The sequence below is a fragment of the Carcharodon carcharias genome, chromosome 15 (assembly GCF_017639515.1).
Source record: "Carcharodon carcharias isolate sCarCar2 chromosome 15, sCarCar2.pri, whole genome shotgun sequence".
Classification (NCBI taxonomy): Eukaryota; Metazoa; Chordata; class Chondrichthyes; order Lamniformes; family Lamnidae; genus Carcharodon; species Carcharodon carcharias.
Genome location: NC_054481.1, coordinates 48,142,485 through 48,162,324, shown reverse-complemented (window position 1 = coordinate 48,162,324; position 19,840 = coordinate 48,142,485). Strand labels below are relative to the sequence as shown.

Genomic DNA, 19,840 nt, shown 5'->3' with positions numbered 1-19,840 from the left:
TGTTGTTCGGGTTTGTATCTTCCACTGTTGCCACATTATACCACAGGAACTTCCTTGTTTGGACTTTATTGAATGTCAGAAAAAGGTATGCAGGTATGTTACCAAGATATTCATTCGATTATACATAACTCCTGCCGAGGTGTCCTAATTTCTCACTGATTTAGGCTACGCTCCTTCACCACTGTTGGTAAATATCCAGCAGGAATAGAATAAATTTATTGCACTCATCTTGATCTGCTACAGATAACAATAAAAATACAGTGGGTGAAATTTTATGGTCCTGTTGCAGCCCAGGCAGGGCCGTAAAATGTGGCCAATCATTCAAAAGTCCATTGACTTCGGCGGGACTGTAAAATCCTACCAGCATTAAATTCTGCCCAATGGAGTCCTGCTTCTTTCACCATAGTTATGCTGCCCTTTTATGACACTCCTAGCTTTTTATTACTTTTTCACAGTAAATGTCCACCATTTCAGTGAAGCATTGGAGCCTTTAGGTTTTATTTTTAAGCACAGGGCCTTTGGTATGAACTATAAATTTTATTATAATCACTGAGATTACAAATGGAATTTTACAAAATAGTCACCAGCAGAGTACTCAAACCAAGATCAATGGCAGAAGTGGAAAAGTGTGATTTGTGCACAACTTCTCTACTGGCAGCAGGGCAACAGCACTATGAGCAGAGAAACCATTACATGAATCCTTTGAAAAGCTTCAGGACAAAAGCTGAAGGACTTGACGTATTCGTTCAATCTTTGCAGGGCTGTCCTCCGTGGAATCATCTGTTCAAGTGAAAACATATGGGCAAATATTATGTTTCTTTGTACACATTAACATAAAGAACTGATACCTAATGAGCTCAATAGATAATTATTTCATTCTTTAACACAGAGGCTCCCTTTCCCTTTCTTGTCTGAGCAGTTATAAATCCATAGAGCACTGCCATGTAAGGCATTGCTTAATCTGTACATAGTCTCCTACATAGTATGCTGCTTGGAAACTAGCCTATTAAAAGGATTAAGTGTGTTGGAGTAGAAGAAATAAAGAAATATGAAAGAAGGAAGGAAGGAAAAAAGGATAGACGTGCATTTCTGTAACTCCTTTGACAATCTCTGGATGCCACAAAGCATTTTATAGCCAATGAAGTGCTGTCACTGCTGTAATGTATGAAGCACAACAGACAATGTGCACATGACCAGCTCTCAGAAACAGCAATGAGATAATAACCAGATACTCTATTTTACAGTGTTTTGAAGTATTTTTGAAGTGTTGTCACTGCTGTAATTGTATTGAAAGTATCTGTAATAAATAGATGTTAAGAGCCCTTTTCATCAACTGTGAGGTTGCTTATAGTTACAAGCTTTTTGTCAGCAAAGTATCCAAGCAGGCTCTTTACAAATGAAAGCTGTTGTGCTTAATGCAGTTGTATTTCATGAGCCAGTGCATATTACTGTGGTTGAGTCATAACAAGCTTGCTGTCTATTAATTCCCTCTGGTCCTAAACTATAAAGGACCACCTGAAACTTTCCAACAGATTTGGAAGTTTGATTCTCAATCTAATGCAAATTCTGTGGGTCCCATGCAATGTGCAACCTAGCATGCAATCTGTTATGGTTAATGACACAAAATATGTTGATTATTTTATATAATTTAAAAATTAAAAGACATGTTATGCAACGCAAAAAAACTAAATTCAAAATAATGACTTTTCATCAGACTCATTTACTGTTTCTTACATTACTATGTGAATGCCAGATTATCATGTTTCACACTGAATGTGGGAAATTTTAACCAAACCAACAGGTATATTCGGGATCAGGTGGTGGGGAAGTGGAGGTGTTTAAAGCCTTAAAAATCTAATCATGACCCAAACCTTCCTCCAGCTTTAGCTGGGCAGGGGACCCCTGCAGCTAGAGCCAGGTGTTGACTTGGTGCATTGAGGTGGGATGTGCTTTTACACTACCTCCTGCATCCAATGTACCTGCCTGAGGAACCCCGGCATCCCCCACAAACTTCCCCACGAGACCTCCAAACACCTATGTCCCTCCCCCTACCAAGGTCTCCTTCCTCCTTCCACCTCCCCCATGCCCTCAATCTTCCACACCTCAGGCTTCTGATCCCAACACCCAAGGCCTTCCCTGGGATTGCGTCCCCCTCAGATATCAATTCCCCCTCCATGATCACCCTTATCTCCCACCTGCAGACTTAGCTATCACTTAGGCTGACTTTTTAAAAAATGTATTCCTTCACGGGATGCAGGCATTGCCAGCTAGAGCAGCATTTATTGTCCATCCCTAATTGCCCTTGAGAAGGTGGTGTTGAGCCACCTTCTTGAACCACTGCAGTCTATGTGGTGGAGGTACACCCACATTGCTGTTAATGGGGGGTGGGGGGGCTGGGAAGTGTGGGGGGTTGTGGGGAGAACTCTGGTTGGTAATGTCCTGAGCTTGCTAAACTCCATAAGTGTTGGGGGAAATGCCAACTTCTGAGATCCTCATCAACATCTGACACACCTGCTCCTAGTGAGTCGGGTAAGTAAAAATCTAGGCTAATGTCCAAAGTAGATCATGCGAAGTATTTACCTGTAGTTTCCAATTCCTTTATCAATGCCTCTGCTTTCTGAATGGTTACCTCCCGGGCATTCCCCTTCAGGCCATCCAGATACTTGAGCAACACAGTGAAATGTTTGTCAGAGATCTACATTGAGGCAGAACACGGTAAATAATTTAGTACTGTAAGGAAATGTGCTGTTGAAATTTTCCCCAAATCTAATGGGTGATAAAAGAGCCACTCCTTCATAACGCTACGCTCCTAATTTACATTTTTTGAAATTATTAAGTGACATTATTTATTGGACAATTGGATTGATAATCATGGTTTTAAAGTACCAAGTTACAAAAAGTAATAGTCCCACTTCGAAAATCTCATGAGTCAACAAGCATTGTTGCCAGGCTATTTATTAGCTTGTGGGAACTCATGATTTTTCTGTTGAATCCCTAATACTATTTCACTCAGTCTTTGTTTTTCTAACGATCATCAAGGCCATATTTAGGAGACCTCAGTCTTGCAGTGAGCAAAAGCTGTATGTGTACATGCTGCTTATTAAAAGCAGATATAAACTCCGGCACCACTGTGACAGCAACTGCTGAAACTGGAGAATCAGTAATAATGAACAAGTAGACAGAAAGAACTCACATTCATATAGCACCTTGCATGACCTTGGAACATCCCAAAGCATTTTAACAGCCAATGAGGTAATTTTGAAATAAAAACAAAAAAACTGCAGATGCTGGAAATCCAAAACAAAAACAAAAACAAAAACAGAATTACCTGGAAAAACTCTGCAGGTCTGGCAGCATCGGCGGAGAAGAAAAGAGTTGACATTTCGAGTCCTCATGAGGACTCGAAGCGTCAACTCTTTTCTTCTCCGCCGAGGTAATTTTGAACTTCATTTCCTGCTGTAACATAGGAAACATGTTAGCCAATTTGTGCACAGCAAGGTCCCACAATAAGAAACATGGTAATGACCAGATCATGTGTTTTTACTGATGAAGGATGTTGACTGCTAATGATAAAGATTGGCTGGGTCTCTGGGGAGAACTTCACACCCCTTCTTCAAATAGTGCTATGGCATCTTCTCTATCCACTTGCAAGAGAATATTAAACAATTAGTGTTCTGCTATATCTGTGCCTGGCAAATTTTTAGTTGTGCCATTGCAGCTTTGACAATTGTCCTGCCCTAGTTAAATGTGGCGTGCTGCAGCTGTTTTGCTGTTCCCTTGCTGTTGGCAATAGGATGAACAGTAAAAGGCGCTAGTACCATTGCCACAGGCTGGAATCAGTTCACGGGATTAATCCTGACCGCTCAGTAAGCCTCAACAAAACAGCATATCATGTTCACAACACCATTAAAATTATGGTAATTAATATGATGTAGGTCAGCATATTATAAAACAATTAAAACAAAGAAAGGCAGAGGTAGAAGTATTCTCTGTTAGATCAGTGGCAGCTATTTTACAAGGAACAGCTATCCTTTGGATAGACAATGCTCATTAACATTGGTCACAATCTCCAGCAGTGACCTGAGGGCCACTCTAGAGTTATCTAGAATTATGCTAAATCATACAACAGTAATGCTGCCTTTAATGCAGTAAAAAAATCCCAAGGCATTTGACAGAGCCGAGAGGAAAAATTGATGCCGAGCTCCTGGTGGAGACACTATAGGGGGTTTTAAAGAAGAAGGGGAGAGACAGGGGAGTTTGTGGAGGGAATTCCAGAGCGTTGGGAGTATATAGCAGAAAGAACAGGTGCTATTGATGGGGTGATGCATAAGAGGCTCAGAGGAAACAGATTTAGAGTGGGTCTGTAGGAATGACTAATGGAGAAGGAATGTAAGACCAGATATGAACATTTTAAATTTGAGGCACTTGGGGGAATCATCCTCCCATGTTGGATCACCTGGGCACATCGGTGTGTTTCACAACTGTACATTGGCGATGTGTGCCTGGGGAGCTCCACTTCGTTCGGGACTCCGAGGTTTGTTTGTTTACCTTGCTTCAGGCAGCACTCATGATCATCAGCACCAAGCTTCACAGGCAGCATCACATCACTTTTAGCGGGGTTCATGGGCAGGTCTTCACCAACCAGACCAGACTAATGTGGAGGTGTCTTTTCAATGGGTGCAGGGCTATGGCTTGCTTGGGGAACGGGGAGAAGTGGCCTCAGGCATGGGGAAAGACTGCAGGGCAAGGGGTGTACTGGGGAAGGGGGAGTATCCCAGGGTGTGTGTGGGGGCACATGTTGAACTGTGCAAGTGGCCTCGAAAGGATGAGGGCTGAGGAAGCAGTCTCCAGAGGAGATGAAGCCAAATGGTGACATGAGGGTGTGTGTGAGAGAGTCAGTGGTGACATCCCTTGTGGTGGCAGTGAGTGAGATGCCAGTGAATGTGTGAAGGTCTTGTAAGTGTGTCAGTTTACAGTGATGAGGTGGTTGCCTTACCCTGATGGCACAAATTAGATAATTCATCCTCTTTCTGCACAGGATGGCCAACACTTTCTGTGCAGCGTTGACACTGACCACCACTGCCTCACCTCCCAAAGTCGGAGTGGTGAGATTGCTGGACCTCCTGTGGTTAGAGTGAGGGTAGAGGACATCATAGTGAGCCTCCAAAAGACATTCCAGTGACGGGTCACTGAACTCATCCTGGCTTTCAGTGCCATGCTTTCCCTGGAGTAGTCCTGGGCTGCAAACATTGAGAACTTTGTGCGTGATTGCAGCTTAGATATGGCACCCAGAGTGAGGAAATGGTGAGACCGCCCACCAGCAAGAAATGTTTCCTGCGGCTGCATAGTTAATGAGGCGGGAAGCAGACGATATGGTGCAAAAACCCATCATTGTGGTGGTGGGTAAAACATCGTTTTCACACACGCTACCGCACTTAGTGCAATTCTGGGGTGATTCCGCCTTGAGGGAGGGCTGCCAGAGGTGCAGTCTCCCAGATGAGACATGAAATTGAGGCCCCATCTGTCCTTCCAGCAGACAAAAAAAGTATTATTTCTAAGATGAGTGGGGGGAGTTATCCTCAGTGTTCTGGCCAATATTTATCCCTCAAATCAAAATCAAAATCAAAACAGATCATACAGTCATTATTACATTGCTGTTTGTGTGAACTTGCTGTGTGTGAACTCATTGCTGTATTTCCCTACTTTACAATAGTGACTACTTTTTTTAACATATTTCATGGGCTGTAAAGCACTTTGGGATGCCCTGAGGTCATGAAAGATGCTATATAAATGCAAATCTTTCTTTTAACTTTTTAAAATGATCAAACAAATTGTGTCTCCCATGTCCCTTCATTATGATCTGCTCATTTTCATTTTTTTAAAAACGCCCCTGCAGTTGATTTCCTGTTCACCCTTGTCCTATGTCTAAGCAATTTCTGTAGATGTTTGGCTTTCTTCTAATGGAAGATTTGATGTGATCTTTAAGCAGTGGGACTTTGCCAGAAACAGATAATTATATATTCACTAAATACTATTTTCACGCTCAAAACAAGTAGCCTTTCTCCTGATTTGAAACAGTTAATTTTGCACAAGTTTAATTATTTATATGTTGATGCTCCAGACTTTCCTTTCGCGTAACTTCCAAGTGGCAAATGGCATCATTCCACATGGCGTTCCACCTCCTTGCAGCCTTATTACGTTAGTCAAGAATCTCAGCACATCTTTAACCCATCCTTTCCCTGCACTTTAAAGCTGTGAAACTCTGCAGCTATGGGCTTCTAAAACACCCGCTATTTCACTTCTTCTCCTTAGGGTCGCTAACTCTGTTGGATGTATTCCTAGAGGTGTTACCATATGACCTCCTGCCTCAAACCGCCCTGCCCCACATTCATGCAACTGATTGTCCAACTCACTCATACTCACAGCTCCCCATTTTCCCACAACCACCTGGAAAAGGACTCTTCATTTATCCCTCAGTAAGTGAGAAATAGAATCCACTGTAAGTAGGCCTAGATTTTAGGTTTTATTTTAGTAGAATTTAACTTGCTTGACTTGACCATTTTTAGAGGCTTTTTACAACACATTTATCCTGCAGTAGGCTAACAAGGTCAGGTCGCCATTTTGTACTAAAACATTATTTAAAATGTCATTTTGTGATTTAAACACCTGCACAACACAATAGCTCAATTTTAGTACACTAACCACTAGTATCCTAAAGTAGCAACCAGCCAGCAACAGATGATTGTATTAGAAGAGGAACCTCAATTACTCTGTAATTGAGCTTAGCTTAAATAGCCAAGTGGTTATGGTACTGGGTTTGTAACCCCAAGATCAAGAGTTCAAAGCTTGGCTTAAATAGCCAAGTGGTTATGGCACTGGGTTTGTAACCCCAAGATCAAGAGTTCAAATCTCACAATGGCAAACTATGGAACAATGTGACTTCATCTGAAACAGATGGAAACAGGTTTGTACTCGAAAGAGTATCAAGAGTTCAAATCTCACAATGGCAAACTATGAAACAATTTAACTTCATCTGAAACAGATGGAAATGTGCTCGTACTCGAAAGAGTTACTCTGTAACTGAAGAAGATGCTCTTCAATTAATAAGAAGTAATTATCCAGAAGGAAAAAACAGTTTGGACCAGTACTCTTATTTCCCAGTTTTTACTAGTGTTCTATTTTAAGGTATATAAGACCAGTTCGGATCAGTATTCTTCTTTCCCAGTTTTTACTGTTCTTTTCCTTCTGGGTAATACTCAAATAGCTATTGAAGGCTACATTCCTGTGTTTTCGAATCAGAGTTAAATCTGGGACAATCAAAATTTTGAACATGCTATGAAAAACCTGTGGGAAGAGAAGCATAGAACCATCAAGGGCCCCTAATCACATAGACTGTCCTTGAAATCTCCATTGTCTTCATGTGCACAGATGGACAATCCAATGAAGTTAACCCTTAAAACATTATTGACCAATAAGCTGTTAACAACTTTGATTTAAGGTGAGGTAATACCAGTATTAGGTATAAAATAGGGTTTTGGGAACCATCTTGTCTGTGTACATCAAAGGAAGGGAAACTGGTTATGTTGTATGTTTTTGGGGGCAAAGGCAGAATTCCTGTCATCGTTAGAACCAGTAGTGGAGCACTGTTCCCAGGGGCAGAGGCAGAATTCCTGTCAGCAGAAAGACTCAAGGTCATTTACTGCTTCTTCTGGATTAGCCATCCACTTGAAGTCGTGAAGTCTGTTGTGTATTCTTGATAAGTATATTTTTGTTCTTTTTATTTTTTATTCAATAAGCTTTGATATTATTTGCTAATTCAGTGTCTAAGTCTTTACCTGGTGGTTAAATCTCTGTCAAACTAAAACAGCTTAAAGGGTTAATTTGGGATTCAGTTTTTAGGCCACATGCAACTAACTTAAACAAGTCTAAAGTTATTAAATGCCCTTTTAAAACTTACATTATGTGTACATGGATAAAAGATAATGTCTGGGATTTTCCGGCTCTATCGTGGTGGGACCCGCTGCAGGAGATTCAGCGGCCCAGCCAAAAATCCATTGACTATCGGTGGGTCTGGATGATCCCAGCGGCGAGCAGGGCCAGAAAATCACGCCCAATGAAGGATCAATCACACTAATAGGGGCAGTCCACAGGCAACCTCATAGTAGAAGGGAGGCGGAGGAAGAAGTGTGCGAACAAATTAGGAAATTGAGTAATGAACACAGAACTATAATCATGGTGGATATCAGATACCCCAAAATTAATTAGCCAGAAGATGTAGGTAAAGGAGGTGAGGGAATTGAGTTCCTACAATGACTCCTTTCTAACCCAGTATTTAAGAAGCCCAATAAGCTACTGGATCGTTTCCAGGGTTAGGCTGATATGACACTGGAAGATGAGATTAGAGAGGCTAAAACCACATTTAAAATAAAGATGAGAAATATTAAACAAAATAATCAAACTGAAAGGGGATAAGACCACTGGCGTGGATGGATCGCAACCATGCATTCTGAAAGAATCTAGGGAAAGGATGGCAGAGGCACTATTTAATAATTCATTAGGAAAAGGAAAAGCACAAGAGGACTGGTGGATAGTTAACGTTATATCTATGTTTAAGAAGGTAGAACATGTCCAGGGAAATGGTCAGTAAAGCCAAAAAGATAAAATGATGGATTTAAACCATGAAGTATTCTTCACCAACCTCATTGGGTACTTTGAACAGGTAAAAGCGGGAGTAGACAAGGGTAATGTAGATGTAATAAACCTTGATTTCCAAAGGCCTTTGATAAGGAAACACATAACAGGTCAGAGCATGCAGAGTCAGGGACGAATAGTAGAATAGCTATCTGGCTGGAAGATGAAAAGCAGAGAGCAGGGGTAAAGGGTAGCTATTCACAGTGGCAGAGGGTGGAAAATGGGGTCCTAAAGAATCAGGGCTGGGACTGTTGCTCATAATTTATATTAATGAGTTAGACCTTGGAATCAAAGCACCATTGGAACTCAATTTCTAAATTTGCAGACAACAACAAACTGGGATTCAGGAGAACTGTGACAAGTTAAAAGACGATGTTAATAAATATGCAAAATGGGCATATATTTGGCTCATGAAATTCAACATTAAAAAATGTGAAGTACCATATTTTGGTAAGAAAAGGAGGTCACCTATTACTTGGAAAATAAGAATCTAAGGACCGGGTTTTCAAAGAGTTAAGCTGAATCCGGAGCCATTTAAAAAAGGCAGGCAGGATCCAATTTTGGGACTCCCAACCCCATAACCGGTGCTGGCTATTTTCACCATCGTGGGTTAAGGGCACTAGTAGCTAGCCCACACCCTGCACTTCCGACTTGGCCGGGAGACTGGTATCTGATAGCCCCCTACAACTTTCATGGAGCCAAGCCAGCTTCATGGCCCCTCAGAGGAGTTGTGAATCATAGTCTGGATTCTGGAACCCTTTGAAAGGCAAGTTCAAAAGGTCTTACCCATGACCCCTATGTCCCTTCCATGCCCCCCATGGCACCTTAATGTCCCTATGCTACTTCCATACCCTACCTGTCATCTCCATGATCTCCCCATCTCCCCTCTGTGCCACCTCCATGGCCTCTTAATCTTGTCCAATGAACATTCAGACATTGACAAAAGAGATCACAGAAAAAAATAAATTAAATTAACATAACTATATCAATCAAGCAAAGTAAATACTCCACTCAGTTGTCAAAACAGAACCCCTGCTGAACTAATGCAGTTGAGAGTTTTGGAGTTCAGCCAAGCATTCATAATGAGGCCATCTGGGAACTGTTTTAGTAGAAACAGATAGCTAGACATCTGGGTTCTCCACCTGTACTCACTACAAATGTTTGGATAAGATTAAGAGATGTGAAGTGGTGAAAGCTTCTATTACTGATACTATAATTGTCCTGTCTGGCTAACACTCTCTTACAGGGTTGTAGGAACAGCAGTTTTTTTAAAGAAGATTTCTGAATGGGTGTTTTTTTTCCCTCAGGCTTTTAACACTTGTCATTGTCATGTGGCTCATTGGTTCTGTACATAATGCATACTGGATGAATGGGTATGGAGGCCATGGAAGATAAATGGAAGCTATGAAGGGGCATGGAAAATGGGAGGGGGATGACGGGGTGTGAGGGGTGAAGGCTAGAGGGCCTAACTGCTTATAATAAACTGGGACAAACTTCCAGAGAACCAAGGGGGCCTTCTCACCACCCACCTCAGCACTTGCCCACCTACAATCTGCTTCCAGAGTCGGTGGGCCCAACTCTTTCCTTCTCACCTTCCCAGAGTGAAGACTGGCTGTACCGGGGCCCTTTAAACTAAGGTGGGTCTGCCGAGTCAGGCTACCTGCCTCAGTAGCGAAAATCCAGCCCTAAATTGGATAGAGGGCCAAAGGGGGTACTATTACAAAAATCACTAAAGGCTGTTATGCAGGTTAATAGGGCCATTAAAAAGGAAACCAAGCACTCTGGTTTATTTCTAGAGGGCCAGAAGTGAAAAGTAGGGAAGTTAGGCTAAGCTTGTATCGAATCTTGGTTAGATCGCACTTGGCGGATTGTGCACAGTTGTGGTTGCCATATTATAAAATGGATATTAAGGCACCAGAGAAGGTGCAAATTTACAAGGATGATACCAGAACTGTAAGCTGATACCTTTCAGGAAAAGATGAACAGGCTAGGTCCATTTTCTCTTGAAAAGAAAAGGCTGAGGAGTGACCTAGAAGAGGTCTTTAAAATTATGAATGGTTTTAATAGAGTAGGCACAACGGGACGGGATTTTATGGAGGCAACGGGGGTCTCAGCTGTTGGCCAGAGAACTGCCAAGAGACCCACATTGCTAGTATTATGTGCCAATCAGGCATTTGAAAGGTCACTGGTGGGCCTTCCTCAAGATCAGCACCCCAGGGGTCTGAAGTTACGCCTGCCAAGAGCTGGCAGCCAATCAGAGTATGACAGCTCTTTTGCTCAGCAGTGCCACTGAGGTGGTGGTGGTTGCTGCCGAACCGACACTCAGGACTGTGGAGCAACCTAGGCCAGAGGACAGTGACGGCAGCTGGGTGGGGGCGGGGGTGGAAGAGTTTTGTGGGGTTGGAGTTGTGGGGAGGGGGTTATAATAACAGTTCACAACCAATCCCACACAGATTTGCTTGTTGTGGGCCCCATAGGGCCTGTCTGCCACTGCGCTAATATCAGCAGAGATGGGAAAAGGCCCTTAATTGGGCATTAATTGCCTCTTAAGGGCCACAATTGGAGGCAGGACAGGAAGGCTGTCCACGGGCCTTCCCACTTTGTACTTAACCTGGATTAAGGTGGGAAAGTGGCAGGGTCCCCACTGCTACCATCCCACCTGATTAAATGTCCTTCCCACCTCCAAACTCGCCACAGAGGAGAGCATAAAGTACCATCCAAAAAGTGTGGGGAAGAGCAAAGCTAGAGCCCATCACTATAATATATCCACCAAGAAACTAAATAGGGAATTTAGAGGAAACGTCTTTACCCAGAGTGGTGAAAATGTAAAACTCACTATCGCACTGAGTAGTTGAGGCCAATAGTTAGGTGCATTTAAGGGGAATCTAGATAAACATATGAGGGAGCAGGGAGTATAGGGTTATGCTGATAAGAGTTAGATGAGAAAAGATGGGAGAAGGCTCATGTGGAGCATAAACACCAGCATGGAGTGACTGGCCTGTTTCTGCACTGTTCATTCTATGTAACTGTTCGTTACTCGATTAGCTGATTCTTGACTGTCTTTTTATCACCCCGACTTCAATATTTTTATACTGAATAAATGTGCAATGAAAACAATTACATTTATACAGTGCTGCGATTTTTTTTCTCCTGGGTGTTTCTTGCAACACTGTCCTGAATTAATCTTGATTACATGGAGACTCCAGGACAATCCTGAAGGGTTAACAACCCTACTCTTTCCTACACTTTTGAATCATGGCTGTGCCTTGCATTCATCCACTTGGCTTGTCATCTTGGATTTCTCCATAAAATGGAGTTCAAAATTATTGCACCGAAACAAAAGTTCTCCAACATTTGCCTGCCCTTGACTCCCTTGTCGATTAAAAATCTGTCTAACTCAGCCTTGAATATATTCAATGACCCAGACTCCACAGCTTTTTATGGAAGAGAATTCTAAAGACTAATGATCCTCGGAGAGAAGGAATTCCTCCTTATCTGCATCTTAAATGGGAGACCCCTTGTTTTAAACTGTGCCCTCTATTTCTAGAGTCCCCCATGAGAGGAAACATCCTCTCAGCATCTACACAGCATCAGCTTGTTACAGATAGATTAGTTACTTAAATAGCTCTGCACAAACTGCCTCCATTCTGATATCATTAACAGAAACTTGAAATTGGCTGGTGATGGGCTTGACTCTAGAATGCAGACACTGCTGCTGACACTCTAGTAATAAATCACAGGTGGGTGCTATTTTCTCCTTCACTTCTGTTGGGGAGTCAAATTGACACTCTCTGTTTTAGAATTAACATCGCAATATCTCCTCGCTCCTCCTACCCCCCTCTCCTCCATCCCACCCCACAAACCTTGCAAAATACACACAGCTTTATCTCTGGCATAAACACTTTTGTAGACTGAAACAGCACAGAAGACGACCACTCGGTCCATCATGCCTGTGTTGGCTCTCTGAAAGAGCTTTCTAATTAGTCCCACTCCCCTGCTCTTTCCCCATACACCTTCTTCCCTGAAGGCATTATCTTGCTCTGTAGTACATTTCCATGGGTAGTGACAACCCTTTGTTACCCCAGTCAAATTACCTGCCCTTCATATCAGTTTAGCAGAATATCAACAGGATATTCAACCGTGACATGGAAAGAAAATCACAGTTGAGTTCAATCCAAGGTTCTCTTGACAACCTCACCCATGCAGTTTTCAGCCACCGGAAAACAAGCAGAAAAAGACAGAAAAGAACTTGCTATCACACTTTTCATGACCTCAGGATGTCCAAAAGCGCTCTTACAGTTAACAAGGTAGTTTAAGTGTGGTCACTACTGTGATGTGGAAAACACAGCAGCCAATTTGTTCATAGCAAGCTCCCATCCATTAATGACCATATAAACTGTTTTAGTGATATTGGTTGAGGGATAAATATTGGCCAGGACTCTAGGGAGAACGAATTAGCTCCTCTTCAGAATAATGCCCTGGGATCTTAAGTCCACCTGAGAGCACAAACAAGGGCTTTGTCTTAATGCCTCAGTGGAAAGAGAGCACCTCTGACAGTGCTCCCTGAGCAATGCACTAAAGTATCTGTATTTTGTGCTCAAGTCTCTCAAGTGGGATTTGAACCAGCAAACTCTTGGCTGAGAGGCAACAGCCAAGACTGATACATGAAAGTTTTATTCTCTGCTCAACATCTAACCATTGCCCCTTGATACTCAATGGCATTACCATTGCTGAATTCCCCACTATCGACATCCTGGGGGTTGCTATTGACCAGAAACTGAACCGGACTAGCCATATAAATACTGCGGCCAAAGAGCAGGTCAGAGGCTAGGAAATCTGCACGAGTAATTCACTTCTTGACTCCCCAGAGCCTGTCCACCATCTACAAGGCACAAGTCAAGAATGTGATGGAATACTCTCCACTTGCCTGGATGAGTGCAGCTTCCAAAACACTCAAGAAGCTCGACACCATTCAGGACAAAGCAGCCTGCTTGATTGGCACTGCACCCACAAACATTCACCCACCGATGCACAGTAGCCACAGCGTGTACCATCTATAAGATGCATGGCAGAAACTCACCAGGCTCCTTCGGCAGCACCTTCCAAACCCACGACCGCTACCATCTTGATGGACAAGGGCAGAAGATACATGGGAACACTGCCACCTGGAAGTTCCCCTTCAAGCCGTTGACCATCCTGACTTGGAAATATATTTCTGTTCCTTCACTATCACTGGGTCAAAATCCTGGAACTCCCTCCCTAACATTATGGGTGTACCTAAGCCACATGGACTTCAGCAGTTCAAGAAGGCATCTCACACCACTTTCTCAAGAGCAATTAGCAACGGGCAATAAATGCTGGCCTAGCCAGTGACTCCCAGATCCTGTAAATGAATTTTTAAAAAGCTACTCTTTGACTAAACGCAAGGAGTTAACTGAGAGGTAATAAAGTGTTTTAAAGGCAGAAAAATTTGGAGAAAATTTTCCAGGCATTGCATCTGCCTTTACCAGGGAAGATGATGCTGCCCAGGTCATGCTGAAAGATAAGTTCATTCAACTTAAAGGGTTTAAAATTGATAAGGAGGAGGTATTGCATTGGCTATTTGTATTTAAAAGTTGATAAGGCACCAGGACCAGATGAGGTGCATCCAAAGATACTGAAGGAAGTGAAAATAGAAATTACAGAGGAACTGGCCATAATTTTCCATTCTTAGATTCAGGGGTGGTGCAAGAGGACTGGAGAATTGCAAATGTTACACTCTTGTTCAAAAAGGGTATGAAGATAAGCCCAGTAGCTACAGGCAGCCAATTTAACCTAGGTGCTGGGGGTGCTTTTAGAAATGATGATTCGGGACAAAATTAATACTCGCTTGACAAAAGCGAGTTAATTAAGGAAAGGCTGCACGGATTTGTTAAGGGGAAAATCATGTTTAACTAACTTGCTGGTGTTTTTTGATGAGATAACAGAGCAGGTTGATGAAGGTAATACTGTTGATGTGGTGTACACGGATTTCCAAAGGGCACTTCATAAAGAGTGACACAACAGATCTTTGAGCAAAGTTAGAGCTCATGGAAACAAAGGGCCAGTAGCAATGTGGATACAATACTGTCTGACTGACAGGAAACAGAGGGTAGTGGTGAATGATTGTTTTCAGGACTGCAGAAAGGTTTGTAATGGAGTTCCTCAGAGATCTGTGTTAGGACCCATGCACTTCCTGATATATATTAATAACCTAAACCTTGGTGTAAAGGGCATAATTTAAAAATCTGCAAATGACACAAAACATAGAAGTATTGCGTGTCATGAGGAGCAAAATGCTGAATTTCAAAAGGACATAGTCAGATTGGTGCAACGAGCAGACAAATAGCAGAGAAGTGTGAAGTGATTCATTTTGGTAGAAAGAACACGGAGAGACAATATAAGATAAAGGGTATAATTCTAAAGGGGGTGCAGGAGCAAAGGGACCTGGGTGTATAGGTGCATAATCATGAAGGTGGCAGGACAGGTTAAGAGAGTGGTTAATAAAGCCTACGGCATCCTGGGCTTTATCAATAAAGGCAAGGAAGTTATGTTAGACCTATATAAAATACTGGTTCAGCCTCAACTGGAGTATTGCGTCCAGTTCTGGGCAGCACAGTTTAGGGAGGATGTGAAGGCATTAGAGAAGGTGCAGAAAAGATTCACGGGAATGGCTCCAGGGATGGGGAGTTTCAGATACATAGAATGATTGGAGAAGTTGAGGTTGTTTTCCTTGGAAAGGAGTAGGTTGAGAGGAGGCTTGATAGAAGTATTCAAAATTATGAGGGGTCTGGACAGAGTAAATGGGGATAAACTTCCTGAGGGTGGGAAGATAGAGAACCAGAGGACACAGAATTCAGGTAATTGACAAAAGAAGCAACAGCGAAATGAGGAAAACCTTTTCAGGCAGTGGGTGGTTAGGATCTAGAATGTACTGCCTGAGTGTGGTTCAATGGAAGTTTTCAAAAGGGAACTGGGTCATTATGTGAGAAGGTAAAACTTGGAGTGCTACGAGGGGGAAAAGGCAAGGGAGTGGCACGGTGAATCTCTCCTTTGGAGGGCTAGCATAGGATGGGCCATATGGCCTCCTTCTGTGCTATTAACCATTCTATAATTCTATGACCCTATCCCCCTCATACTCCATACAAACTGATCAAGTAAATGGAACTGAAAGTGTCCATGAAGGTGGCTAGTGTTTGCAGCATCCAGCTCTCCTCAGCAAGAGGAGTAGTTTCAATACTTTAGGGATTAGGAGAGAAATGGACATGCACACACACACACACAGACATGCACACACACATACAAATCCCATTTAATAATATGGCAGAAATCCTTTTTAATGATACAGCTAGCTATTGTTTGATGGTTTAAGCTGGTCTATCTTTGATCTTTGTGTGTAGAGTTTTTTATTAAAAAGATCAACGTCCATCAGCTACGGAGAACAGGAGAATCTCTTTACCGATAGCATTAGCATCAAAACAGAGACAGACGACTCTTTTATGGATGCCGGGAGCACAGCTGTCACAAGGCAGACAAATAAAGGACTTCTCCAAAATGCCACCTTGGCCTAAATCCAGTTTGAGCATGTAAGTGCATTTTAATGCTCTATGATATCTGGATTGTTAGCACAATGTTGACTTTGAGTCTACGGTTGGCACAATTTCAAAGTAGGATTTAATTCACATTTTCTCAATATTAACATTTTACCTTATCACAATCATACATGTGCTGTAGGAGCCAGGTCTGTCTCGTCTTCTGAAATTTCCATTCCTTGTGTTTTTTGGACCACCTTCAAACAATAGTTACATTCTTTAAAAGGTGAGCAAGATAAAATAAAAAAATGCAGCCAGTTCTATTTTTAAAGAAAGAAATACTGAAAGACCTGTACTTATAGATTGTCTTTCACAAGCTCAGGGTGTCCCAAAGTGCTTTATAGCCAACGAAGTACTATTTTGAAGTGTAGTCACTGTTGTAATGCAAGTAATGGAGCAGCTAATTTGTGCACAGCAAGCTCCCACAAACAACACTGTAATAATGACAAATATTCTTGCTTTTAGATTTTGATCAAAAGGTTAAGCATTCATTGCAGAAGAGCTTTGTAAGGATCCAGTGAGATATCACAGGAACCTTCCCAGATCAAGTCTTAGTTTCCAGGCCAGAATTCCGCACAATGTGACAGAATCAATTCCATCAATCAATTTGTATATTTAAGGAAAGGGGCTGCTTTGAAAGGAGAACAATCCAATTATCAACGGAGTACTTCAGCCTTTGTTTCCATTTGTTGGTCTTGTAAAGATGCACTTACGCACAACTTACCATTTCTATCACCTCTTTGTTCATCCTCCACCACCCCAATAGAACCTTTCAATATATTTTTTTGCCAACTGTACATGTTATGCTACCAAGATATCCTCAATGCTGATGTAAGTCAGAAGGTTGTTCTTCACAGACCAAGAGTAGCAGGAATAGAGCTGGAGCATGGGTATGAATCAAACTGTATGTATCAGTAACAAATCTAACATGCAATTATAAGGAATCCTACAATCATTAAAAAAAATCTTGTGGATTAATTTTGGTAGACAATCGGGCAGTTCAAAGCTACCAAACAGCTAATTAACCAAAAAACTTGACCAATAACAACGGTGCCTAATCTAACTCCCAAACAATAGCAGAATTTGGATTTTAAATGTTGGTCTTTACAGAGGTCGCATTGACATGGTCATGCACAACTTCCCTTTAACCTCCTCCAGCCCTATAACTCTCCGAGAACTCTGTTTCCCCCAACTCTGGCCTTTTGTTCATCCCCAATTTCCCCCGCCACACCATTCACAGCTGTGCCTTCAATCGTCTCGACGTTAAGCTCTAGACTTCACTCCCTAAACCTCTGTGCTTCTCTTTCCTCCTTTTATATTACTTTGTAAAGCCTAACTCTTTGAACAACTGATGTGGCCTGGTGTCAAATTTTGTCTGATAATGGGATGTTTTGCTACATTAAGCGGGGAGATGGTGGCATAGTGGTATTGTCACGGGACTAGTATCCCAGAGACCCAGGATAATGCTCTGGGGACCTGGGTTTGAATCCCACCACAGCAGATGGTGAAATTTTAATTCAATAAAAATCTGGAACTAGAAGTCTGATGATGACCACAAGATCATTGCCGATTGTCATAAAAACCCATCTGGCTCACTAATGCCCTTTAGGGAAGAAAATTTGCCATCCTGGCCTACATGTGACTCTGGACTCACAGCAATGTGTTTGACTCTTAAATGACCTCTGAACAAGGGCAGTTAGGGATGGACAATAAATGCTGGCCTAGCCAGTGACACCCACATTCCATGAACAAATTTTTAAAAAGCTATATGATCACATTGCTATTTGTGGAAGCTTGTTGTGTACAAATTGGGATCTAGTGATCATGGTAAAAGCTGGTCTTTTTCTTTCCTTATGCAATTTGTTGCTGTATGTACACTTTTTGGGGGGCTGGAGGTTTTCAATTGATCCCCAATGTCATAGAAAGTCTAACACTGACTTTCCCAAGTGAATTATATTCTAATAAGATGCAATACATTAAACAATGTTTAAGAGGTTGCACTACTTTTAGACTGGTCTGTACTCGCAAGTAGAAATTGCTGTTTTCTTACCTCAGGGAAGCCATTTAACCAGCTCATCACTCAACTCTGCATCAATTATTCGCCAAAACAACTTTTGAGGAATATGTAACAAAAGGCAGAAACATAAATCTATGTTCAGTCCGTTAAGTGAACAGTCCTGCCAGTCCCCCACTAAACCCCCTTGAGTGTTCCTAACATTGTCTAACATTATAAAGGAGAACAACCAACTCGAGAATATAAATCACTTCACATCTAGAAAATCTCTGAATCATTATGCAAAGTTAGATCTGTCAAGCTGCCATAGTTAACATCTTTATAAAGGCCCTTTTTCAAGACTAGCCTCCCTCTTCTAGATCTCCCAAGTCGTAGAATTCCACGACTGAGAGACTGAAGGAAAGAATAAATTCACATTTATAGAGTCTCTTTCACAATCTCAGAAGGTCCCAAAGTGCTGTACAGTCAACTAAATCTTTTTTGAAGTGTAGTCACTGCTGCAACTTAAATGTGGCAGCCAAACTGCATACAGCAAGGTCCTACAAATTGCAATGAGATAATGACCAGGTAATCTGTTTACGTGTGTTGGTTGGGTGATGAATATTGGTCAGAACAGTGGAGAAAATTACCCTACTCTTCTTCAAAGTACTCCCATGGGGGTCTTTTACAATCACCTGAGAGAGCAAACAGCGCAGCAATTCTTCATTAATGCACCGGAATGTCAACCTGGACTTTGTGTTCAAGTCTCTGGGACGGGAATTGAACCCCCAGTCTACTGACTCAGAGGTGTGACTGAGTCATTCAGTTTGACTCAACTGACATCCCGCTGATCATTTTTAAAATTGACCTGACTGATATCAGGAATTCAACTTGTGGGCAATTTGCAGGTTCAAAACATGTTCTGTGATACCAGATTCCAAGTCCAAGTCACCTCTGGATTTATAACCCATTAGCACATTTAGGCAAAACAAAAATCATTGTACATTAACAACTTGATGAATCTAGTTCCAATTTTATTGCAAAAGGAATGGAATATATAAGTAGGGAAGTTTTCCTGCAGCTGTACAGGGTCTTCGTGAGACCACATCTGGAGTACTGTGTGCGGTTTTGGCCTCCTTATTTAAAAAAATATATATAATTGCGTTAGAAGTAGTTAGGAGATGGTTCAATAGACTCATTCCTGGGATGAAGGGGCTGTCTTATGAAGAAAGGTTGCACAGATTAGGCCTATACCCATTGGAATTTAGAAGAATGAAAGGTGATCTTATTGAAAAAAAAGTTCTTGAGGAACTTGAGTGGGTGGATACCTGGACCATGTTTGTTCTTGTGAGGGGAAACTAAAACTAGCGGACATAGTTTAAAAATAAGATGTCTTCCTTTTAAGACAGAGATGAGGAGATTTTTTTTTTCTCCCTAAGGGAATGTTGTTGTGTTGTATTCTCTTCCCCAGAATGCAGTGGAAGTTGAGTCTTTAAATTCATTCAAGGCTCAATAAGACAGATTTTTGATAGACAAGGGAGTCAAG

The 19,840-nt window shown here is 41.9% G+C and overlaps 1 protein-coding gene across 1 annotated transcript in view; it reads right to left on the bottom strand.

The window, feature by feature from the left end:
• Positions 1-522: 522 nt before the first annotated feature.
• Positions 523-19,840, bottom strand: part of LOC121287954 (uncharacterized protein C7orf50) — a 345,582-nt gene continuing 326,264 nt past the window's right edge. The window contains exons 3-5 of the mRNA XM_041206117.1: positions 16,417-16,498; positions 2,581-2,695; positions 523-780 (exon numbers count right to left, since the gene is read on the bottom strand). Of these exons, the coding sequence (XP_041062051.1) occupies positions 713-780; positions 2,581-2,695; positions 16,417-16,498 (265 nt within the window). The 3' untranslated portion in view covers positions 523-712. The remainder of the gene's footprint in view (positions 781-2,580; positions 2,696-16,416; positions 16,499-19,840) is intronic.